Source organism: Convolutriloba macropyga, chromosome 8, assembly GCF_964194025.1.
Source record: "Convolutriloba macropyga chromosome 8, txConMacr16.3, whole genome shotgun sequence".
Taxonomy (NCBI): Eukaryota; Metazoa; Xenacoelomorpha; order Acoela; family Convolutidae; genus Convolutriloba; species Convolutriloba macropyga.
The window spans coordinates 27,158,888-27,186,156 of NC_134475.1; the positions used below are offsets into that span (position 1 = coordinate 27,158,888).

Sequence of the window (27,269 nt, forward strand, 5' to 3'; positions counted from 1 at the left end):
TCTAGTACTCACTGCCAATCTGATCTCTCTCACAAATTGACCTTCAAATGTCACTTCGTCCTCTGAGTAAGTTATCGAGTATTTCAAGGGGAAGATGTCACTACCACACACCCAAGATTGTCTAAAAAGTAATTGAGATAGTGCGACAATAATTAGAAAAACCATTTATGAAACCACGGAAAAGTACTCCAAATTTAATGGGAAATTTAAGTCGACGTAAGATTTATCCTTTTCCTATCGTATAAAAAGAAAACATGAAAGAAATTATTTTCCCCGTTTTACGACATCCGATTGTAAATAATGTATTACGTGTCGTACGCATCTTACAAAACGGCTGGAGATGTCTTTCAAGTTTTTATTGGCAAGGACTAGACCGAATTAGATGAGACCACATAAACTTAAAATTACGAAAACAATTTTCGTTGTCATGCCAAGTCATGTTGTATTTTCGAATTAACATATCTATTGTAATATTAGCAGGTAATGCTCATTTCCGGTCCCCCGGGGAATGAACGATATGATTGCACGTGAAGAAGTCCCTTCCAAAATCACTAAAAATCAATTATTAAACAGTTCAGTGGAATAAAGATAGCATCAAACTGGACGAGGTGAACATTTTTTTTGAAAAATGTATTAGAGTCAATTTGAAATTAACATTAATCTTTTTCCAAAAATGTGTTTACTTCCTCCAGTTTGATGCTATCTTTATTCCACTGAACTGTTTAATAATTGATTTTTAGTGATTTTGGAAGGGACTTCTTCACGTGCAATCATATCGTTTATTCCCCGGGGGACAGGAAATGATCATTACCTGCTTATATATGGAAACTTCAGTTGAAAAGTGGGATCTACTTTCTGCCGCAAACTACTTTTTTGCTAAAGCAGATTCCACAAAATTGCGTAATTAAATTTTACTTAATTGAAGTATAATCCCAAATTTTAGAAATCAATGTTGATAAAAAATTTCAGTCTTATTTGCCAGTACTTTTCGCATCACTTCGGTATTGCTTCACTTCAAAAGTTATCAAAAATTTTGTGAAATGCCGAACCTAACTACTAATAACATATCTTCCATTTTAAGCTATTTAATTGCTTGTGGAAGCTACTGTCAAAATGTCAAAAAACGAGTAGAAGTTCCAGTCCCATTCTTTGTAATTAGTCGTTTTTTTGGTACTGGTAGACGCTTATAATCGTTTTTCTTTGGCAGCGGGATTACTCTCTAAAGTTCAGATAACTTACTAGGAAAACGCGCTGAAAGTAGCTGAATAGTTCAGGTCAATTTTTCTAACCTGAACTTCACCTGAACACCCCGATAAATACCCAATGAACTGAAACTTGATACACCTTTGAAAAAACATAATTAATCATGAAAGTCTCGCGAAGATCTTGCCATGTTGCATGGCAAGATAATATCAAGATATGTACGAACTTGTAAGTTCTTTGCATGGTTGTCAAAAGAAAGATCTTGGCAAGATTTTCAAGAAAGATTAAACATAACATGGCAAGACATATCAATCATTAAGATTTCAATAGCACCCAAAAACAAGAGATAGCAGGAAATCATAAGATTAAGCAAGTGTTATCAAAATTTATCAAGAATTAGCAAGAATTAGCAAGAATTATAAGAATGTCGGAAAATACTGTTCCCGTTGGTTCAATGCTTCAATTTTACCTGAAGTATTCCTGATAAATTTGCCTGAACTGAATAAAATCACCGTTAGTGTTTACATATATCAGTTTGGGTGCTCTATTAGATAATTTTCAGACAATTTAAGTTAAAAATTTGGGAAGTGATTCGTGTTAAGGTGTTAAGGTGAATTTATAGGTGGAACAAATCTACTTTTCAGGTAAATTCTATCTTTCAGACGAATCTACCTCTCAACCGTTCAGGTAACTTCGGTTATTGTTTTAGGTGCGCTTCAGGTAAGTACAGAGGCTTGTTCATGTAACCAAACAAAAACCTAAAAGGTCCCAAGTGCATTAATGGGATGTGTGGCAAAGTAGGAAAACGAACGAGCAACAAATGAATTAAATTAGCAATTAAATTAGTTGAAAAAGAAACATTTGTAGGTTTCTTAGCTCTGTTGTGGAACAGTATTTTGTCACTTCTATCCATTGTACGTCACGGTTTTCACCATAAAGCGAGTGTAATTTATCATAAGTTTCTTATATGTTTAGTTTGAGTAATTAATATTTGTTGATTTCAACTGAGTTGAAATGGCATTGTATCTATGACGAACTGATATCAGATCCAAATCTTCTTCACCCGCCTTTTTGAGTGAATGAACTCAAGAGTAGAAAAGTTACGGATCTGTTCATAAACTCGCTTCTAATTGGATGATTCTATTGGACAATTTCAATTGTGAATTAGGATCACTTATTACCAGCGGAATTTTTTTTTCGTATGTTAATACGAGCCAAAACTTAACGTTTGCGGTGACAGCTATAAGTAGTATCAATGAGAAAGCTTAGAAATTTAGCTAAGAAACTGAAATGACTGCCGATGGTACATTTAAATTGTTCTATATTTTTCCTCTTCGAACAGGTCAATCAAAAGCAAATAAAAAAGGCAACAATTCGACAATCCTTAAAAAATAAATTGTCGGTTGAGGAGGCACGTTGAATTTCTAACTTTTTTTGGAAAAAAAAGGTTATAGTTTTTTTCCGAGGTTTCGATTTTCCAAGTTTTCTCGCAACAAAGTCATTGTTAAATCTACAATTAGAGGTTTTTGAGTTAAATTGTTTAAAAAAATGTTTCATCATTTCCATGAAAAACTCTTAAAATTTTTTTGGCAAGCGTGTTTGATAATCAAAATCTATTTATCAGCTATTGATTCAATCCGAAAACCCAGAATACCAAACTCAAAATGGCAACATAATTTTTCATAACAATGAAAAATTTTTTGGAGGCAATTTTTAAATCTTCGAAACAAGGCAAATATGTCCAAGAAACCAGGGTAAACATTTATACATTTTCGTTACATGGTGACATGAAAAAAAAATAATTGAAGATGTATGAGTTGCTTTTATTAAAAAAATTATTAAGTTAAAATATATTAAACTTTCTTAATTTCTTCTAAAAATATAACTTTTTCTTCGATCAAGCAAAACTGTCTACCAGTTTATGACGCATAAAAAGAAAAAAAGTGCGATTGACATTTGATTCTTATATTTTTTCAAGTCCTGAAATAAAGTTGTCGCTGAAACGTTAATTTGCTCGTACTTTTTTTCAAATTGATTGGGAATATTTGAGAGGAACAAGATATATATGTGGTTTTATTGAGAGAGTTAGGGCTACAGTCAATGTCTTGGCTATGAGATTAAAAGAACACCATTGATTTAGTAATGTTGTTTGGAAATTCAAAATAAAACCAAATGCGAAATTATTTTTTCAAGTTTACCCCAAAATGGAAAAGTACTTGTTTGAAACAAAAATTTTTTTCAATGTTTTTCGCATAAAAAACGGATGATCTCTTTTTCTTAAAAACTTTCTCCTTAGCATAGAAGTCTATTTTAATTTTGCATTTTTTCTCTAAACATTATATTTGTTTACTAATGACAGAGTAAGCAAGTTTTTAATTGATTTTGTTTTTTTTCTCCCTGTACTGAGTCATAATTTTTGAGATTAAATAATTGTTTAACATTGCTAAGGTTTCTGAAACCAATTGATAGCCCTTAAATTATCCCAAGTGATTAAAATAAAGTCAGAAGTTGTGTCCTATTTACTTCCGTTATTCAAAAAATATTGATCTTGCAGAGAGCAACCCCATGAGTTAGATTAAAAAAAAACTCCTGAGTATTAATCTGTGGTATAGGTTCTATAATTATTTGAAAAGAAAAACATTTTACAATTATAGGCTTTTGATTCAATATATAAGGTAAATTTGGTATTTCCTAGCTTTTATAAGTTTTCTTTTGCTTTATGCATTGTAATTTTTGATTACAGAAATTTTTTAGGAGCCTGCGTCATTACATCCCGGAAACAACTAGAGACGAATGGTTCAAAAGAAAAACAATGAGAAAATATGTGTTTCACATTCTAAAAACAGAAACTTTTAAAACTGCTTTCGCATTCCAGTACGTGTTTGAGCACTTGAAACTGTTAAAGGCTCATTTTTGTGAAATTGTTTTGGTCTAAACCAATGCGCTTTCCCAGGGATAGGAAACACTTTCACTTATCTCCTTCAGTTTTTATTTGGCTAATTGAGCGCAAAAGTGGATTATAGAACTAAAGCATTCGAAAATGTACACTCTACTGACTTTTTACAACGTCCGCCCACTACCCAAAGAATTCACCAGTTATTGACATTACGTGGCCAATGTCCGAAAAATCTAGTATCTGTATGTATATATATATATATATATATATATATATGTGTGTGTGTGTGTGTGTGTTCTCTATTTTGTCGGGCTTTTCACGACCCACTTTTTATCATTAGATTTCTAAGGATCTGTGGAAACGCGTGACACTGGGTTAAATTTTCTCAAATTTCATTGAAATTTGGTTATATGTGTCACCACATTTCACAAAGCGCTATCCTGGAGACCTGGGGCAATCTTTTGTCCCTTTTTTCCACGCTATAGGTTACTAGTTTTCACACTTTAAGTTTCCACGTCATCAATTCCCTCGATCCCAATTGTAATGACCGAAATGAGTTAAATTGGTGATTAATTTCAGAGTTTTATCTCTCGATATTGTTAGTGTAAAATAGATCGCTTTACAATTATAATGCGACCCCCGCCTCCGCCTCCGAACTCCGCTTCCGCCTCCGAACTCCGCTTCCGCCTCCGACCCCCGCCTCCGCCTCCGCCTCCGAACTCCGCTTCCGCCTCCGACCCCCGCCTCCGCCTCCGACCCCCGCCTCCGCCTCCGAACTCCGCTTCCACCGCACAGATGTAAATGCACCAATATATGGTATAGTTCGAGCTAGAATAGCTTTTGAGGGTATCGCCATTTTAATAGTTTTAAGCATGATATCAGCTATTCGAAATTTTCAAAACTTGCTATGTTCGTTGTATGTACAGTCTGATGATGTGAAACGTTCTGTGCAGTGTTCACCAATAATGTAAATTAGGCTGCGAAGAAAAGGGACAGACTGGGATGTCTCTTAATCGACTCTGGGCAGACTAGCAGAAGTATATACACTTCAATTCGACTGGTTCAGTAATGGTTACAATTGAGAGTCAATGGTACAGCGCTGAAACTCACTGTGAGCAAGGTCCGGGTACCTATATAACTTTTCACGCAAACACTTAATTACTAATGAAATTTAAATTAGTTTTACACTAATTACAGTTTTAAAGTTGTAGAAATGAGTCAAACTTATACGTGACAAAATGCTCGAATACTCGTGACAAAATTCCATAGCCGTAGCCTTTTCCACGATATATCTAACTTAATTGCACGTTTTGAGTATCTATCTAAATCGTTGAAAATATATATTTGATCGTTGAAAATATATACGAGTCGTTAAAACTGAGGACATGTTATGGCCACTCAATATCAGAAAAAGTCAAATTAAAAAAACTCGGGACAAAATTCCATAGCCGTAGCCTTTTCCACGATATATCCAACTTATTTGCACGTTTTGAGTATCTATCTAAATCGTTGAAAATATATATTTGATCGTTGAAAATATATATGGGTCGTTAAAACTGAGGACATGTTATGGCCACTCAATTCCACAAAACGCTGAGTTTTTTTAAATTGGCTTTTTCTGACATTGACCAGATAATTGAAAAATAAATAGAGTGCAGAAGCGTAACTGGAATTTGTTAACAACAAACGCAACAATTTTGTTGTAATGGCTTTTTCAATCGGTAATTGTGCTGGTCAGTAACGACCTTTTCTGGCTGGGTGCCTCACTTTATTAAGGCAGTACCTAAAATTGAAGAGAACCGCCCTTTACACCTTTCAAACTTTAATAGGAGGGAATTTCTTAGGTTTCCTGTTTTTACCATGCATTTAGTAGAACATAAAAATCTCATTCTGTGATTGTGTTAAAAACCACAAGTCCATTTGTTTTTAGAAATGGCCAGGATCACTTGATTCTGTCATTCTCGTATGAGACAACTTAGGAACAATTTATTGGAAAAATGCAAAACTGCAGATATTGCTAAATAATATTGCATTAGTATCATTAGCTTCAACTTTGAGGGCAAAATGACGTTTGAGATAAAAACTGAAAAAGCGCATACAAATTGTCCACTGAGAACTGCTCCATCGAGTCTCTTAAATTAAACGGTTTTTAAGGGACAATTTGGCTAAACTTCACGTGCGTGTGCACAGACAACTTCACGACCACAAGGACCAAAAAAATTGCCATTTTATGTTCAGAAAATTATTAAAAGCCATCGGTTTTCTGTATAATAAATTTCTTGCCTTTATGCGCAGAAGTTCTCTCTAAAATACGTCATTCGACTTTTAATTAAGCAAACCAAAAAACGTCCAACAAATTACAACATGCACGCTTAGCTTTTAATAACTAAGTATATGAAAATTACCACACACTTTATGGTGTAAATCAAATTATCTGAGAGCCAAGAGATTTTTTGAAGAGCTGCAGCTGTTTCACATTTTGTTATTTTTGTTTTTTTTTCAATCAAAAAGAACGAGAAAAGTTTTCTGTGTTTTGCTCTGGTCCAATTTTGCGTTCTAAAGCTAGCAGTTTATTTTAAAAATTCGAACTTTGTACGTTAACTATTAGCTATATGAGAATAATCTTTGATCAAATTGTAATTAGAAGAGTTTTCAGCTCTGCTAACTAAGTATTCACAAAAATTGTTGTGGTCGAAGTGCATTCAAATTTATGTTTTTAAAATAAATCGTCGTTACTATATACAACTATTTTTAAGTGAATTTTATTGTTTGTGTGGGAGTTTGTTCACAATGGACGAAGACGAGAGGGAAGAGATCTTGAGCACCAAGTCCAAAGTCCTGTCTGCACTTCTACTCTTGACAGTTCTTAGTCTTGCTCAGAGTTTTACTGTCTACTCCACCAAGTCAGTAAAACTTTCGTCAAAATTAATTAATTTCATAGATTTCAATTCATAATGGCATTGTGTAAGTTGTCAGGTATCCATTCATTCTCATTGGAAGACGCATTATTGCCAAAACGGTGCTAATCATAGGCGCCATTCTCATAACATAAATGCGCAGCTGGTTAAAAGTCAAGTTCGGTTTTTTCAGTGGTTTTTTTTCCCGAAACCCTTTAAGATCATCGACATTGATCCAGACACACGCTTTGCTACACCCTGGTTGCAAGGAACACCTTTTCACTGTGGCTAGGCTAACCTTAAAATCGTAAAAGCTTTCAAGTGGAACTTAAGTTCTGTTCCTCAATCGTTCACAAGCAATCAGGGTCTAAATCGTATTACCCGTACTTACACCCATAGAGATGATCCTGGCAATTATAATCTCCCACTGGTCCTACTATCTCTGAAAAATTTCGTATAATTGTCCAGATACATTTGTGAGATGAAATTCTTTTCCAGACTGTGAAATTGGATCGAAAGATGCGCAGCTTTCCGTCTAAAAATGGTCTGCAGGTCACTCAGATCCAGAAGCACAGACCTCAACTTCGGAAGCATTAAATGGAGAAGGGTTGCAAATAAGTCACCAAAAAAGTGCAATTCTGCTCATAAAAAGATCAGTCTGAAATGTGGAGAATAATAAGAAAAATGACAGCTGAGAACAGGCCGCTGTGGCCTAATGCTGTTCCGCTGCGAATACGCAGGAACCAAAATTATTATTATTATTAAATTAGTTCGATACCAGATCAAGCCTAGCTTTATGCCAATGCTCGTAGGTGACAAAGATCACATATGAAAAAAACAGGATGTGTTACTTTGTATTAAAAAACATGCACACAACTTCTTCGACTCCGGCTCCACCGGTCAGCCAACTATTTAGGAATTATCAAGCATCTGTATTTCAGCATAGAATAAAAAAGAGGAAAATGTAAAAGATTTGAGCTGTACTGCCAGTGGTGATTACACCTTTTAGTCGGCATTATTAGAACCTAAAGGAAAAATTGATGAAAATGGTTTGGTCGCTATCAATTTTTCGAAAGGTTTCCTTCATCAACTTTTCGTCACGGAGAAGCAAATAAAAAGTCGGACTAAGCAACTGCTGAAACACAGCGAATTAGGCGTAGCAAACTAGAATCACAGATAAAAATTCAATTATTTTCAGCTTCCATACTATTTAGATGAACAGAAGCAACTTCCAGTTAGTTTTTTTCTCCTTTTTCTCGACCTCAGTCTTTGAACTGCAATAAAACTATAAACTCAGTTGTGGTTTTGTTGATTAACTTCTGGTGGGTTACACTGAGCAGTGGGTCCAGTTAATGCAGTTCTTAATTACAAATTTTCAATCAACAGTATGCTTGTACAGGAACTTTTAAGTCATACATGTACGCATAATTTTTCAAACTCTGCCCTCTGTCTGAGAAAAGGTACTAATGACCTCCAACTGCGCATGGCTCATTGCGATTGTTCACTCAGCATGAATAGACTGATTATCTTAAGCGCACACGGTACGATGTAATTAAAAATCACTTAAAATTTAACACACCCGCATTGAAACAATTGAGTTAAAAATCGTTTCTTTAAAAATCGATTTTGAAAATCGAAATCATTAATAAAATGTTATCAACAAAATCCTTTCTACGGCATCAATCGGTGACCATTATAACGATTTAGAGCCGCTTAAATCCATTTAATTATGTTGAAAAAATAAATTATGGTCGTTCAAAGAACGTTTGAAATGGATTTAAATTGAGCTACGAAAATTCCATTAAATAGTTTATTATTTTTTTTACTATTGTTTCTCCGCTCACTGAAAACCATTCTATATTTTAAATTTTAAATTAACATTTCATTTATTTTGAAAGTTCTAAATTAAAATTTCAAGTCCATCAGTTTTTCATCAGTTTCAGTCCTTCCGCTCTATTTGATACCTTCGCAACAGCAAGTCCATCGGCTCAACAGGTGCCCAGATGAAAAAACCAAAGATCTGCATCTGAAATAGAGAACAAAATGCTGTTAAACCTTGAAAAATTTCAAATAGTGTCAAATTAGCAAAATTTTTGAATAAAATAATGGATTGCACCTGCATAGAAGATGTCAAAGGTTGATTGAATGTCAAAGTCAGATTGAGGAATCCGAAGATCTGCATCTAAAATAGAGAACAAAATGCTGTAAAACCTTGAAAATTTTTCAAATAGTGTAAAATTAGCAAAATTTTTGAATAAAACAATGGACTATACCTGCATAGAAGATGTCAAAGGTAGATGGAATGTACTCATTCTTTGAAATAGGTTTTTGACTCTAAACAAGGTCTCATATTAAAAGTTGGCCAAACCAAAAAAAATTGAATTGATAATGAACTCACCGAACTGCAGAACAACTATTTAAACTCGAAAGCTCAGATCAAATGAAGAGTCATGTATCTTTCAAAATTTTTAAGGTTGACTTACTGTTGTTCAGGTGTTTTTGGAGATGGTGTGACTGAAATCAAAGGATGACTGAATTAGTTGAACTGAAACTTAAAAAATCAAATTAAACTAACCGATTTTTGGCTGCTTTCTGGTGTTATTGAATTTTAATCTGGAAAGAAAAATTTGTGCTCAAGGTGTACTTTTTTAAATTTGAATTAAAATTACAAACCTCAAATTTGAAAGAATCTGGAATGTATAAGTAATCTGGAATGAAATCTGAAACAATAAATCTCAATATGAATGCATGTGGAAAGAAAATTTTAAAGCCAAAATTTGTTGAAACGAAATTATGCAAACCTTTAAACGACAAAAATCATGCTTAATTGTGTTTTCGCAGTCAACAGTTGTGTTTTCGCACAAATTTTGCTGAATTCTGATTGGCTAAAAATCGGTGGCGAGAAAACAAGACAACTCTTATTTCTTTTTAAATTGATTTAAATACGTTTAAATGTGTGTTTTCTAAATATTCCCCACATATTGTCAAAATGTAGTCTTAACCTAAGAAAATATCTATAAAATCGATTGCTTGCTTGAGTTTTACGACCTGGGCAAGTAAATCACTTCAACTCTAAAACTTTATCGTCTTATTATTTTTATTTTCACAAGAGCAGGCTCTTTTGAGCATAAGAAAAAATATCAAGTCTATAAGCATTGAATCAAAAGAAAAAAATCACCACAAGTAAATAAATCCACGAAATCTTTATACCTTTAATTAATTGTATCCTTTAAATCAAAGATTTTTGCACAAAGATTATCAATCAATGAATAAATTCACAAAAATTTCCCCCAACCCCACCACCACCTCCACCCAAATCTCACCTCCATCTCACCTGGACCTCAAAGCCCATAGGTTAGAAGACATTTGTGAGATAAAGGATTGACGCCAAATAAATTAAAAGTCTAATATAGTCTCCATATCCTAGTTCAAGTTCTATACTGGAAGCCAATTTGTCATGTTCAGTTACAGGTCAGAAGTTGAATAGTTTCTCTCACTTTTAGTTCTAACGTTAGTCTTAGAAAACAACTTTTTTCTTATTTTTGAATGGTTCAGTACTATTTAAAATTGATAACTGATGAATCATTGCTAATATAGTCTGACACTCAGCTCCGGGCAATATATTAATCAAGAAGATTGTAAATCGTGTACCCAGAAAGTGCATGCATCCACGATTATTTTAATTGGTGGTGGTTAAAAACAGAAACATATAAAATTTTGTTTTTGAATTCCGAATATAGACAAACAGCCTATAGAATTTCGGGCAAAAAGTCTTCTGTATTTTGTTTCAAAGAAAACCTAGTCTTTTCGAAATTCTTGGACATACTTTCTTAAACAACTTTTCCTGAAAAGCAAATGCTTTATTTGTTCTAACAATTATTTATTGTGGATGTACAATTCCTATAAGGCACGCTCGGTTGAGTTCTTCAGCCAAAAAGGTCTTTTTTGTAAAAACCAACAAAGAATTCGTCAAGTATGAACCTAACAGCAACTTTTTGATTTCGTCAGTAAAGAATTCACAATGCAGCAAATCAATCACCATGGTGACATCCTTCATTTGCATTAAAAATGTTCGAATACTTTTCATAATCTGCGTAAATTTTTTGTTTAGATGTGAACTCTGTGAACTCTATATAAGCAAACAAGGCGGCTCGGTAATGTGCGATGGCACATAAAGTTCCGACCCCGCCCATCCACAATTTTGGCATAATTGTCTACCAAATGAGGAACAGATAGAAAAACACAAAAATTATTTTTTTGGGAATCACAAAAAACTCAAAAAAGCACAAGTATTTTTCAAAAAAAAAAATTGTGTATGAACGATAAGATAGCCTTCAAAGCAAATAACTCAGAGGAGCAAAAATTGATGCAATTGATTGCTGTGATATGCCAATATTAAGAAAGCGAGTCAAGTTGAACAGCAAAATCAAACAACAACAACAACAACAAACATTAATTACATCAAAAAATTTATGTCCGTTTCGAAAAAAAGAAATTTAATGAAAAAGTTAACATACCATCAGATAAAGTTAAAACTAAACAAAATAACTTATAAATCACCAGAAAATACATGGGACCAGTCCATAAAAAGTTTTGGTAACAATTAGACAAAAAAGAACAAAAACAAAAAAGCTAAAAAATTCGCTTTTTTTAAACAATTAAATTCAAATTAATAAAAAAACATTAGAAACCAAAAAAATATCCCAAAGGTTTACGATTACCAATTCTACTATAGAAGGGCATTAGGAACTGTCCTTATTCTTTTTTTTTCAGCGGCTAAAAAGAACAAAAACAAACAAAAATTCAATTGAAACTTAACAGAAAACGCTGTCCAAACCGTCAAGCCATATTTTGGCCCTCAAAAATTTTTCGATTGCGCCTTCTTCAAACAGCGACAAAGTAGTATATGGCCATTCATTAGTAAGACTAGGTAACCAGTTGACAAAAAAGCGAAACGTAAAAGTATGTAATATTTTTTTTTTTTCGATGCAAAGTTACATCCAAAGTCATGAAAAACATTAGTTACAAAAAGAACTATTTAAAAAGGGGCACTTATTCATCCACAGAAAACCATGAGACCTGCAAATATCCAGATTTTTTCTTGCGTGTACAAAAACAACGTCAAGTATGACAAAAACCAAATTAATTTACTTTTTTTGTGAAAAACCGGTGTCGAAGCCAGTAAGGTCATAACGAATACGAAAAAAACAGTTTTGGGACATCAATCTCCTTTGACATTTTCAGTTGTCACCCATAATGTCATATTTAACCTGTATTTAACTAACAAGATCAGGTAACAAAAAGAAATTTAAAAAGAACAAAATTGCGAAGTTAAAAAGTTTTTTTTTTTTAGTTTTGTTAAACAATTTTTTTAAAGTCATGGAAGCCATCAGCTACCTACTGATATCAGAAGATCTACTCATCAATGAAAAACCGATGAAACCTATCCATTTACAGAAAATTTCATTCGACCCAAACGACAAAGTAAAAATGACAGTTAAAGACAAAATTTCAATTAATTTCTTCAAGAAAGAGGTGTCGGTGCTGTCAAAACGGTAATATATGTTGTTCAGAATTTTAATAAGTGCAATTATGATATATTTTGAACGCTTATAACGTGATATGAGAACTATAATAATGTGATAAGGGGACAAAACTAGAAAACGTGAAAAACTGGCAAATATCTTAAAACAAAAAAACTGAAATCTAATAGTATCAAAGCCAGAAAAGAATAACTTCAGGCTTAAAACCACAACCGAGACTAAACTTCAAATCGGTAGAATGAAAAAGTTTTCTTTCTTTGCTGACACTAAGCTAGAAGTTGAACAAATTAAGAGAAAAATAGAGGAAAAGTTAATTAAGCCATTATTTATTTGAAAATCAATTATTTTTAAAGGTCGAAATGACCATAAACCTTCAAGTAAAAATTTAAATGGATTAGCTTGGAGCTCCTTAGAAAGCCAAATAGACCTACCACTCCTGCGCTTTGATTTGATATGTTCTGTTCCTTTTTATTTAAAAAAAACGTCTTTTTTTTAAAAAAAAAGACCGACTGATTGCATTCCGACTTCTTTTTGGATTGTAACAGTCCAAGATTGGCCCAAAACTAACCCTGCTAATGCTTATTGTCCCTTAGGAACAATTGATTTTCGAATGTTGTAGATATAGACAATTTGTTCGTTGAAAACTCAAAAATAAATTCTGCATTTCTGAAAACCAACGAGTAAAGTTAGCAAAAAACGGCGAAGTTTTAAATACAGAGCACCCTCAACGGACGCCGAAGTAGGAATAGTCCCTTTCCGAGTCTACAAAGATTGTATGAGTATTGTTTGGGGCTGTACTGCAGGCAAATTCAACCAAAGTGGACTAAAGTAGCTTATTTCGTGCCGTTTTTAGATGAAAAAGGCTGAATTTTGTAATATTTATCCAGAATTTTTTTCCCAAAAATTAAATCAAAACAATCAACAATGCTTATTTGTCTTTAAAAATAACCAACGACACTATTCTCAAAAATTTTATTAAGTTTTAGCAACATTGACGAAAATTTAGGCGAAAATTCCGGAAAAAGTGAATAAAAACAACGTGAATTCACTCTACTTTTCTCATAATTTTAAACCTCGATAACTCCCTGTAGAAAACGACAATTTAAAAAATCTTTTTAATTCCATATTCTGCGCTGGACGAGCTTTCTAATGATACCAGTCTCAACTCTCTACGATGAATATATCGATCGGCGAAAATTCACGGAACAAAAAAAACCCGTTGAGCATATAGTTCCTCCCCCCTCAAGAGGGTCGGAACAACAAGTAAAATACTGTAATATCTTAATACAGGACTAGCATAATTTAAAGCACAATTTCATTTTATGAAAACGTCAATATCTGTCTGCTTAATAAAGATAAAAGAAAACTCTTAACAGTTCCAACATAGATTTTTTCATGCTGGTCAATACAAAAATCTCCGCGTTTTCCCTAAGATTCTCACTAACGGAATATTTTTTGACAATTGATTTCTTTTTTGTGTAGACTGACGAACAATTGATTTCATATCAAAGCTGGTTTTGCTATTTTGTCTAATTTTGGACTGTTTAGTTCGAAAGTTTTGCTGACTGCTTGAAACGCCGTGAAATTGTTCATAGTTGCCATGCTGAATCATCATATATCGCAATTCTATAAGATATATCTTTGTTATATCTCGTTGTCTCCGGGACCAGATCTCTTGCCGTGTCGTACATTTTTCCAAGAAAACATACTTTAAACGATGCAATTTGTTTTCTATGTAAAATTGTTGGAGAACATCGCTACAAGTGCGATAGCACTACCTACTTTGATAAAAATCCATTGCTCAAAAAGTTTAATTTTGGATGAGTTAGATGGGCTCAAATTAAACAGCAACGTTCCCCAAAAACAACATTTTGTTTTGAACAATTTGAACAAAATTTTGTTCAAATTGTATATACAGATATCTACATCAATTTAGTATGAGATTATTAGATCTAATTTTTATGACTATAATGTAATTGTAATACTGACTATAAATGCGTGGCCCAGCAATGCATTTAAGGTCTTTTCATGGATGGAGCACGATCTTTTTATAGTCTGATAGTCTTTGTTTGATGCTTCCACATGTCAACCCACTATAATATAATTGACAAATTTCTAATATCAAACTAATCAGAAATTTCTGTTTTTATTGTGTTTTTCAGTTTGCACTGAAACTTACAAATTACAGTTCCGACTTACAACTTGCAAGTTTTTACAAGTTAGCCATTCGGTCTCGGCCCTCGAGCACTTTTTGGACGAGTCTGGTCTTCTCATAAAGCAAGGTCTTAACTGGGGGGGGGGGGGATTGTATGAGTATTGTTTGGGGCTGTACTGCAGGCAAATTTAATCAAAGTGGACTAAAGTAGCTTATTTCGTGCCGTTTTTTGATGAAAAAGGCTGAATTTTGTAATATTTATCCAGAATTTTTTTCCAAAAAATTAAATCAAAACAATCAACAATGCTTATTTATCTTTAAAAATAACCAACGACACTATTCTCAAAAATTTTATTAAGTTTTAGCAACATTGACGAAAATTTAGGCGAAAATTCCGGAAAAAGTGAATAAAAACAACGTGAATTCACTCTACTTTCCTCATAAGTTTAAACCTCGATAACTCCCTGTAGAAAACGAAAATTTAAAAAATCTTTTTAATTCCATATTCTGCGCTGGACGAGCTTTCTAATGATACCAGTCTCAACTCTCTACGATGAATATATCGATCGGCGAAAATTCACGGAACCAAAAAAAAACCAAGTTGAGCATATAGTTCCTCCCCCCTCAAGAGGGTCGGAACAACAAGTAAAATACTGTAATATCTTAATACAGGACTAGCATAATTTAAAGCACAATTTCATATTATGAAAACGTCAATATCTGTCTGCTTAATAAAGATAAAAGAAAACTATTAACAGTTCCAACATAGATTTTTTCATGCTGGTCAATACAAAAATCTCCGCGTTTTCCCTAAGATTCTCACTAACGGAATATCTTTTGACAATTGATTTCTTTTTTGTGTAGAATGACGAACAATTGATTTCATATCAAAGCTGGTTTTGCTATTTTGTCTAATTTTGGACTGTTTAGTTCGAAAGTTTTGCTGACTGCTTGAAACGCCGTGAAATTGTTCATAGTTGCCATGCTGAATCATCATATATCGCAATTCTATAAGATATATCATTGTTATATCTCGTTGTCTCCGGGACCAGATCTCTTGCCGTGTCGTACATTTTTCCAAGAAAACATACTTTAAACGATGCAATTTGTTTTCTATGTAAAATTGTTGGAGAACATCGCTACAAGTGCGATAGCACTACCTATTTTGATAAAAATCCAATGCTCAAAAATTTTAATCTTGGATGAGTTAGATGGGCCCAAATTTAACAGGAACGTTCCCCAAAAACAATGTTTTGTTCAAATTGTATATACAGATATCTACATCAATTCAATATGAGATTAGTAGATCTAATTTTTATGACTATAATGTAACTGTAATACTGACTATAAATGCTTGGCCCAGCAATGCATTTAAAGTCTTTTCATGGATGGAGCATGATCTTTTCATAGTCTGATAGTCTTTGTTTGATGCTTCCACATGTCAACCCACTTTAATATAAATGACAAATTTCTAATATCAAACTAATCAGAAATTTTCTGTTTTCATTGCGTTTTTCAGTTTGCACTGAAACTTACAAATTACAGTTTCGACTTACAACTTGCAAGTTTTTACATGTTAGCCATTCGGTCTCGGCCCTCGAGCACTTTTTGGACGAGTATGGTCTTCTCATAAGTCAAGGTCTTAACTTGGGTGGGGGTAAAATGGGAGAAACCACAAAAGTCCACAAAATTACGCTTTATTATTTCTGAACAGATTATACACGATCACGGCTAAGAAAGACGATGGACAGGGTGAGAAGGATGTGGATCTGTACAACGGAGGTCTTTTCTCAACATGCAACATCACATACTTCCAGGATCCAAGGGATGCACTCAAATCAGACGCAGGAAACCACGCTGACAAGTTTTATTGTTAGTCAGAACACAGGACAGAAAAAACACTGCAGGCACAACTAGTTTTCTATTTTCTGATTAAGAATTCGAAGACTGAATTGTGCAAATAAGGCTCTCTACAAAAAGCAATGTACAAAACTTACATAGCAACACGGTACCTTATATCGCCTGGAGCAAATAAATATGATGCCACCTTGATGTCCTCTAACTGTTGGTCTACTTTTAGTTGACAGACCAATTAAAACTTCAAATTCAATGACGCAGTTCAATGTAAGATTGTCAAGTAATCATTGACGATGGAAGTGAATCATTTCAAAAACTTTTCTTCGAAAACTGCCTAATTTTGATAGTATCTGTCTGTAGTATTTGCGCGACAACGCAGAGCAACGTTTTTGTCAAACAATGCATATTTTCTCCCAACTGTTAATTTTTATAAAGGATTATTCGGCGCCCATTGATTTTTACAACTCAGCTAAAAGTTTTCAGCCTGCAAATGTTTTTTTATGTGTCGCGCGATGTGGCGAAGAAAAACACTAATCACAAAACACATTCTCGGGAGCATAAAGTGTAAAGGTGTAAAACCACTCTTTCGTTTAGGATTCAATTCAAAACGATATAAGTATAGCAACGTCTATGCAAGCAAAGTACAATCCAATAACGTATTAACATTGGTAAGATAATAGCAACAAGTGAGAGTTTAGACGGCAAGGTTTTTTTGATGCTCTTTTACTGGTTTTTTGTCTGATGTCATTGACGTCAGAATCAGTTCATAATCGATCAACAATCGTCTAGAGAACCTAAAAATATTAAGCCTAAAACCGCCTTATTCGATACATATCATGGTATTATTTACTTAAAATTAGGTTATACGAACTTTTCCGGAACTTTTTATGTATATTAGACGCAATTCTATACGTAATTGAAATACTCGATTCTGATTGGTTAATAATCTCGCTTAGATTTATTTAGTTACTAACATCCTCCGGCCCAGAAGAAGATGCTGGGAGAATGGGTACTAATTTTACAAGCGGGCGAACGAGCGATCCGGAGGACGTGCGCAATACGGCGGAGCGTGCGACGCTGTCAGAACCGTAACGGAGTTCAGTGATCCGAGCAGTGGGGTAGTAACCCCTCGGGTTGGTCTCTTCAACTACCCAAACCAAGTCACCGGTCTTAAGGTGATGGTCGGCAGGCGTCTGCCATTTGGAACGTCGGTTCAGCGCCGGTACATATTCTTTGATCCAACGAGACCAAATAGCGTTAGCGTGGGACTGCCCGCGGGCGTAACGTTTACGGTGATCAAACTCATCTACGCCCATGATGGAAGGAAGACTACGTGCTTGGTTACCGAGGAGAAAGTGATTAGGTGTTAATGCGCCTAGGTCGGACGGGTCGGCGCTTACGGGCGTTAGCGGACGTGAATTAAGTGCATGTTCGACCAGACAAAAAGTGGTATTTAAAACCTCATCTGTGAGGCGACGTGTTCCAGGGATTGTGTAAAATACGCGCTTGAAACTACGTACCAGCCTCTCCCAGATGCCACCCTGGTGTGGCGCACTGGGCGGGTTGAACCTCCACTTGATGCCTTTGTGGGCAAGTTGCACAGCGATGTTGATGGTGTTCCACTTTTCGATGTTCTCGCGTAGTTCTTTTTCCGCGCCAACAAAGTTAGTGCCATTGTCTGACCAAATAATTGCTGGTGTACCCCGACGGGAGACGAACCGCTCCACTCCCATTACACACGAACTGGCGTCCATGGACGGAACGATTTCAACATGAACGGCACGAGTAGTTAAGCATGTGAAGAGGAAACCCCACCTCTTCTCGGTAGTCCTACGTACAGTAACGTAAAACGGGCCGAAGTAGTCGACCCCGGTGTTCGTGAAGGGAGGAGACTGGTATGCGAGTCTTTCTACTGGGAGGTCAGCCATGATGGGTTGAATAGTGGCAGCGCGGAACATCCTACATGTAAGGCAGTTAGATTTAATGGAACGTAGTGAGGAGCGTAATTTAAGGATGGTATAACGTTCTTGTACTTTTGCCCGCAGGTAATCAATACCCTGATGATGATGTTTAACGTGGGTGTGCCTGAGGAACAACTTTACAAATGCATGGCGTGCGTCCAGAACTATAGGATGTTTTACATCAAAGTCAACTTCGACCAACCGCTTGATGCGGCCTGCCGATCGGATTAGACGGTTTGGCCCAATAAAGGGAGAAAACGGGGCAATACGGCTACTACGTTTAACGGGTTTGTTTTCGAGAAGATCTTTTCTCTCTGCATTGAATGACTCCCCTTGCACAAGATACTGGAGATGACGCTCGGCTTCGTCAAGCTCCGTGGGGTCTATGATGCTACCATCGACGTTACGGTAACATTCGTGAGAAGGTAGCAAGCGGAGTGCGTACGCTGTTATCCGTAGCAACTTCTGATAAGAACTGTACTTATCGAAGGGAATTAGTTGCGGGGGCGGTTCCTTGGTTGACTTGGTTACGGATGCGGCCAATGATGTATTGGTTTCGTCAGTTTCCTTAGTTACTATACCAAGTTTGATGTTTTTAACTACTTCGATGCTTGGTTCGAACGGGAATTCCTTGGTTCTTAAGAAATCTGGACCCCTCACCCAGCTACTTGATTGCAAAACCTCAGCGGACATACCACGAGTACCGGCATCTGCTGGATTATCGCTTGAGGCAACGTGGTTCCATTCGTCAACGCTAGTGTGTTCTAAAATCTCGCATACGCGGTTTGCAACAAATATTGGCTGCTTGCTTGTGGAGTTGAGCCACTGCAAGACAGTAGTGCTGTCGGTCCACATATAAACTTTGTTGACATGCACAGTAAGGGCTCGACAGATATCTTGTTTCAACCGAGCGGACAGTAAAGCAGCTTGCAGCTCTAGCTTTGGAATTGTCATCACCTTCATAGGTGCTACACGAGCTTTACCCAGGACAAATGCAAGCTCTGTTTTTGGCCCACTAGAAGTGTCTACTTGAGCTCGGAGAAATGCAACAGCGCTGAAGACCTCTTGGGAACTATCGCCAAACATGTGTAGTTCCAGGTGTTTAAAATTTCCCGAAAAGTAGCTCCTCGGTATAGTGATTTCTGCAAGCTTGGGTAGTTCTACACTCCATTCGAGGAACCTTTCAACAGTGTCTTTTGGTAATTCTTCATCCCAGTGTTGCCCGCTGACACGCCAGATGTCCTTCAGTAACAATCGGGCACCAACAGTAAATGGTGCCACTAGGCCGATGGGATCAAACACCTTAGACACTAGGCTCAATACCAAGCGTTGTGTTAAAGACTTAGTTACGGTACTGGAGGTACCCCGACTCACAACTAGAGTATCATTGTTGTGATCCCATTTCAACCCAAGCACGTGCGAAGAATCCTCCTTAGATGAGGCAATTACTTTTGGTTCGGTAGACTGAGTTGACCCATCAATTCGATCAGCCAGATTTGGTACATTGCTTACAAACTTAGTAAGCTTGAACCCACCTAGATGGAGAAGATGTACCAACTCCTTCGATCTTTTGAGAGCCCTCTCAGGTGACTCCACCGAATCCAAGTAATCGTCCATGTAGAAGTTTTCTAGGACGGCTTTGGTTGCTTCCGGGTACTGATTAACATTGTCTCGGGCCGTGCGTTTCAGTGCATAGTTAGCGCATGTGGGCGAGTCTTTAGCCCCGAATATATGGCGCGTGTATTGATACACTACAACATTTGTTGTGGGTTCCTCCCGCCACAAAAAACGCAGTGATGGCTGGTCCCAATCAGGGACACCAACTTGGAGGAACATACCCTCGATGTCTGCGGACACGGCAAATTGATGTTGACGGAACCTAAGTAGTACATGGATTAGGTTTTGGAGCAGGTCGGGGCCAGTGAGCAAAGAATTATTCAAAGAAGTACCGTGAAATTTTGCTGCACCGTTTAATACCCTACGCACTTTCCCCGGTTTGTTCGGGTTGATTACGGGATGATGTGGTAGGTACCACTCTTTATCCGACCGCTGCTCAACCTTCTGAGCATCAGGGACTGTAACCAAGTAACCTTTTTCCAAGTCTTCACGGATGGTATTAGCATAATTTTCTTTCAATGATGTATCCCTCGAGAGCCGCTTTTCGAGAGACTTGAGCTGTACCAGTGATGAAAAGTAGTTATTCGGGAGCTGGACGTTGTCATCAGCCCATAACATACCGACATCGTATCTTTGGCCGTTATGGAAAGTTGTTATTTCAAGTATTTCCTGCGCGCGAGCATCCGCTGCGGATCGTGAGTCAACTTGCTTGAGCGCGCCGTACGATTCCATATCATACCAAGATTTAACCTGACAAGCTAATTCAAAATCCTGTTCAATATTGGCTTTGAAACACGTCGAGACTAAACTTGAACTTGACGGGAGTGGGCCACTTAAAACCCAACCTATGGGTAAGCGGACAGCGAACGGTGAGCACTTTTCGTCGGCTGAAAAATACTCTAACGGGTGGATGGCATGGTAGACATCCTGTCCAAGTATCATCTCAATTTCTCCATAGCTATATCTTACTGGATCTAGAACTGCCAAATGTGGGTAAGTTTCTTGCATGGACTTGACGTCAATGATGTCGGAGCCTACGTTTAATGTTTCCCTCACGTAGGGACGCACAGTGAATGCTTCGAAGTCTTGGTCTTTATGAGGTGTCACAATCAATTGAACCACCTTTGTGTCTATGAGTTCTTCCGTGTTTATACCCTTGACGGTCAGTTTTAATGCGGTACCCTGCAAACCGAGTCTAGCTGCGAGACTATCGGACACCCAAGAGTTACTGCAAGCGGTATCGCATAAAACCAACGCCGTAGTACTAGTGCCAGAAGAATTAGTAAGTTTCAGTTCCGTGACCTGAAGGAGGCCTTTGACATCCGTCACGGAAGACAAAGTGGTTGTTTTGCTTGGTTGCTGTTGACCAGTAGATGGCCTACTTGTACCTGCGTTCGACTTCGAAGTATCGATATTGTTGTTTTTTGAGGGTTTAGCTGGAAAAACCCTTTCAGCTCCATGAAGTAAAGTGTTATGGGAGCTGTTGAAACCATCTTTTCTACATTTACGGGGACTTGGGCATTGCCTAAACATGTGTTTATCACGCAAACAAGAGAAACAGAGCTTTGCCTCAGCCACGACCTTGGCTCTCTGCGTGGGGGTCTTTTCCTTAAAGACACGGCATTCCCACAACCAGTGGCTGCCTTTGCATACAATGCAACTAGAGATTGATGTTAACGGAGATCTCTGTTGTGGCTTAAGGTTACTTTTGTGTTGCGTATTTGCAGCAAATGCCTTCGAAGCAACTTTTGATCTTGTTACTGAATTGATGGTGTCTTCAGTCCTTGCTTTAGTTGCGGTATTCTTCATTAAATCGTGCGCTTCGGCCTTCTCTTTTAACCAATCGTTGAAATCAAGAAGAGTAGGTTTCACACAATGCTTTTTGACCGTGAAGAGTGACCATGACTCCTTCATATTGGGTGGTAGCTTCTGTACGGCAGTGTTGAGAAGCGCAGCACTCTTTAAATCCGAATCATATGACAGCGATTTAAATACCCCGACGAGACTTGAAATGCACCCCGAGTAGTTAATGATGTTATCGCTATTGTGCATCTTCAATGGTGGAAAGCTGTTGAGTTTGTCCAAATGTGCACTTACGACCGCCTGTGGTTGGCCAAATTTACCTTCTAGGGTCCTCAGTGCGTCTTTGTACATTGCGCCGCAGTAGGCGAACTCAGCTATAGCTGTTTTAGCTTTACCTGTTACGAGGGTCTTAAGGTATGTCAATTTTACATCATCAGTTAAGGACTGAGAGTCAATTGCGCTTTTAAACTGACCATACCATTCGTGCCACTGTAGAGGATCCCCATTGTATTGTGACAATTTCCATTCGGGTAGTGGGTCATTCCTCTTGCTAGATAAGGCGTCAGTGAATGCCTTAATCAAGCTTGCATTTTCAGATGCTGGCGCTGGAGGCGTGGGATGCGGTGGACCACCCCAGCACAATGGTATCGGAGCAGTATGCCCGTATGTTGGATGTATAACCGGCGTGACGAAAGGTGGCACGACGTTAGTAGTTGTACTAAAGGGGTTAACAGGGATGCTACAGTTTGCTGCGTGGTTGCTATTAGGATTTTGTAGTGCATTCAATTGCAAGATGGGATGGCTGATGGTGGGGTTAGCTGTGCTTGGGGGTAGGTTAGATTGAACGTTGCTATAGACGGTTGCATTATTTTTCGCCTGGTTTACGTTTGGGAGAATATTCTGAGGGAAACGCCACAAATTTAAATCGGGGTTACGGTTAAGGAGAAGTTTGGGTGCGGTAGGGCATGGTAACAGGCGGGCTTGAGGTGAATGGACAATGTTTTGTTGTGGAATGTTGGGGACGGGTAAGTATGCTGTTGCGCTCGCTGGAATGGGCGACGGAACCATGGGAGGCTGAGGATTATATAATTGTTGAGGCGGGAATACAGGAGGCGGGTTCACGAGTGGGTTCAGAAGTGGGGGTACATTATGCGAGGTATGGGCAATAGGGACTTGTGTTTGGTGTGGAATATTACTTTGAGGTGGATTCTGTTGTTGCGGAACATTAGGCATCGACATATGTAATTGACAAGGCACACTGGAGCTTTTTGGACCCAAGAATTGATTTACTTGTGGGTTGGTTGAAAGATCAGGCACAAAAATGGAGTTCGTTGGTGCCATAACGGGTGTTGGTGGCCGGGGAGGTTGCATAGGTGGTTGAGTTTGTGGAAGTGCAACATTTTGTACGTCGACTGATACTTGGTTCACCTTACCACTGCCTGAGGGACTATGTGCCTGCTCGACTCTTTGATCAGTGAGTGGTTGCTGCAGTTGAGCCTGGAGGTATTCCCGATACAACGCTTCTTGCTGAGCAACAGAAATCGCAACTCCTGGCCGTGTGTACTGAGAAAGCATTTCAAGGTGATTCAAGTTACCGGCAACATTATTTGTGTTTTCAGGAGGATTAGTGGCAGTATCTTGAAAAGGAGGGTCAGCGCTTGCTGAACCAGGACGAGAAAAAATTAACTCACTTGCAGCAGTCAATGAATTACCTGCTGGAAAAGAATTTACCCAATCCTGAACAAGTCTCTGACTTCTATCTGATCCCCTATCTTTAAGCAAATTCAGTTCACTTGAGTGGTGACTAAACAATGAATGGTTATCCATTAATTCAGCCTCATCTAATTTAGCTGCGGCAACACGCTGGCGGTGGTCTTCTTCTAATTCTTGAAGTGCCATCTGCTCCATTTGTATTTCAAGCTCCTTTTTCCTCATGGCAATTTCGTGTTTTTGCTTAGCGAGTCGCTTGGCAGCTTGTTCTTGTTTCTCGGCCTCTTCGCGTTTTAGTTTTGCCATTAGAAATTCATGTTTACGCTGGCTAGACATTGATGATGTTGTTCGGCGTGAACTTCTCTTGGATTGCCCTTGAGGATTAACGCCCTCACATACGGTGTCTCGGTCAGCAACTGAGTCAATAAAACTTCTAGCCGCAAGCAAGAATTTATCATTGTTCTAGGTTAAATCATCCAACCATTGCTCAAGGACAGGGTAAATTGAATCTGGGTTCTCCGCTTTACTGGCTAAGTCAAATAGTTCTTCATTCTTCTGCACTAGTTTACTGAAAACATCCTTCAACTTAGAAACCAAGCGTTCAACTTTAACTCTCCTGTCTTGACGATCTGTGGCATCTGTGATGTCCTTATGGATGTTACATAACTCAGATTCTAGATTAGATCTTGCACTAAAGAGCTTTTTCAATTTTTCTTGCTGTTCGGCCATGATATTGAAATGGCTAATTTATCAATGTAGAGTAACTTTCAACCAAACACGTGGAATGAGGGTTATACCGAACCCAAATGACGATGACTTGATAATCAAGACGTCGAAGAGCAGAAAAGAAGTTACCGAGTGATGAATTACTCGGCGAAAGTGAGTAACAAAGTGGAGAGGGCGTCTAACGTGCTTGAAAGCAACGTGAGACAAAACAGGAATACAGGCAACCGGGGAAAGAGGACTGGTTGGAAGAAGCACGAAGAAACGGGAAACGAAGCGGACGGGGCGGGAAGGACGGGCGAACAGCGCGCAACGCAACAGGGAACGGAGCGGAACTGGCGAAAACGCGGGTAGTAAACGGGCGACGCAACGGACGGGACGGAAACGCTGAACGAGCGACGCACGAAGAAACGAGACAGGCAGAACGGAGGCGTTGAGCGAGTAGCGCGCAACGAAACGGAAAAGCGGGTCGGAACGGGCGGGATACGATTACGCAGCGAGCGGGGAGGTCGAGAACCACTATGCTAGCAGACCACAGCAACAAACTCAACCAAACAAACTAGCCGTAACTCCAGAACAAACTTAAGTCACACCCTAGGGAGAAGGAGAGATGCTACTGCAAGAGACAAACTAGCACAAGTCATTATGAGGCTTAACATATGAAAATAACAAACTAAATTACGGCAAATAGTAGTATACTAAAAGGATGAAAAGAGCAAGGAAATTACTAGCCGTAACTCCAGAACAAACTTAAGTCACACGCTAGCAATAATCAAACCTAAACAACCGATCAGCATACCAACAATATTAAACAAACTACAGCAAATATTAATTAATATGCAGCGCTTTTGTGGTCTATGAAAGCTGGAAAAGTGAAGAAACAATCTAGCCGTAACTCCAGAATAAACTTAAGTCACACCCTAGAAGGCAACAAACCAAACCAACTAACAATCATACAGTTACACGCAAACATACAGCAGCAAAAACTAATATACTACAACAGGTGGGCTAGTAAATAAGTAAAGTTGAAAAAGTCCAGGACAATCCAGCTGTAACTCGAGAATAAACTTAAGTCACACCCTAGAAAGCTATAAGACCTAAACAACAAACCAGCATACTAGCATACTCAACATACTACAGCAAAAGCAACAACATACTTCATCACATATGACATACTACATCGAAAATCGGAAAAATAGCGAAGAAAACGAAAAGCGAAGTATTGGGAGAGCGACGTTATTGGAAAAAAACGGAACACGGAGAATTGGAAAGTTAAAGAACGAAAAGAACGCGGACGAAAAACGGTATATAAACGATTGACGAGAGAAATTATGGGAATTCGATAATTTTTTTTAGGCCGGAGGTTGTGAAAATTTTCACAACTTTTTCTCTGTAATAAGTTTCACTCAATTAACGAACCTTCTTGCTGGAATTTTTTTTTTTGACAAATTTGTCAAAATTTCATGCATTTGTCCAATTTTTTCAAATTTTGGTCAATTTTTTGCAAATTCTTGATTACGGAACGGTAATCCAGTAAAATGGACGGTTTTAAGCTTGAATATATGGTTTATCAATATTCGGTATTGATTTTCTTAAGTTTTTTGATTTGCATCAAAGTTGACCAAAAATTTTCAAAATTGGACATTTAAGCATCATGTTCTCCCAATTTTCTCTCTATCAGGGGTTATTTTTTGATATACAAATCGACTATATCAATTTTCTCCAACTTTCGGTAAACCTACCAAAAATTTTCAAAATCAAAGTTTTTTGACTCTTAAAATTTCAACTGTGGGGATTATTGGTGGCCGATTGCTATATTAATCCATTAACTTATATGCTATATAACTTAATTGGAAAATTCGACCTGTTTAAAGGGATGTTTTTTTTGCCGTCTAAAATTATCGATATTATTTCACTGCAAAAAGAAGACTAACAAAGAGTTTTAGTTCTGTCTTACAGTCTTTTGTGAGACCATCTGTTGGCGTGATTCCAGAAACAGGCCAAAAACGTTCAAGATCTTTCATCCTCCAAGGCAGCTGCATTTGGTTCTTGCCACAGTCAAACTGAATAGGTGATTGGAGCTGCTCGAATCCCAGACGAGGAAACAGCCGTTCGGTCTCTCCTTCAATGGAATGGAGCTATAGGGTCCCGTCTCTTCAGAGGAGCCCAGTACAACGGTACCTTCTTTTGGAACAACTCGGAGATGATGGCAAAGAGGTTGGGGCTTCGAACGTGAAATCCTTAGCCTTTAGTCTGAACTCATCATCTGCACTTGTGATTCGTCTTTTGCATCTCCATCAACTCCCAGCGCTCTATACGCATGTATTGTTTTCCCAGCACTCGTCACGTATATCGTCTTAATTAGATTGCTGGAGATGAAAGGGTGTCCCGGGTCGCGGCAACAATGTAAAGGTGTAAAACCACTCTTTCGTTTAGGATTCAATTCAAAACGATATTAGTATAGCAACGTCTATGCCAGCAAAGTACAATCCAATAACGTATTAACATTGGTACGATAATAGCAACAAGTGAGAGTTTAGACGGCAAGGTTTTTTTGATGCTCTTTTACTGGTTTTTTGTCTGATGTCATTGACGTCAGAATCAGTTCATAATCGATCAACAATCGTCTAGAGAACCTAAAAATATTAAGCCTAAAACCGCCTTATTCGATACATATCATGGTATTATTTACTTAAAATTAGGTTATACGAACTTTTCCGGAACTTTTTATGTATATTAGACGCAATTCTATACGTAATTTAAATACTCGATTCTGATTGGTCAATAATCTCGCTTAGATTTATTTAGTTACTAACATAAAGCAAGGCAAAAGGGTGATTTTGGCAAATTATGGAAAGAAGCATCCAAAGTATGAAATAAATACGCCGAGTTCCAATGCCAACG

The 27,269-nt window shown here is 37.5% G+C and overlaps 1 protein-coding gene across 1 annotated transcript in view; it reads left to right on the forward strand.

The window, feature by feature from the left end:
- The first annotated feature begins 6,721 nt into the window (after positions 1-6,721).
- The window catches only part of LOC142344047 (uncharacterized), a 48,221-nt gene continuing 27,673 nt past the window's right edge, over positions 6,722-27,269 (forward strand). Inside the window, exons 1-2 of the mRNA XM_075395518.1 lie at positions 6,722-7,002; positions 16,409-16,566. Coding sequence (XP_075251633.1) covers positions 6,890-7,002; positions 16,409-16,566 — 271 coding nt within the window. The 5' untranslated portion in view covers positions 6,722-6,889. The remainder of the gene's footprint in view (positions 7,003-16,408; positions 16,567-27,269) is intronic.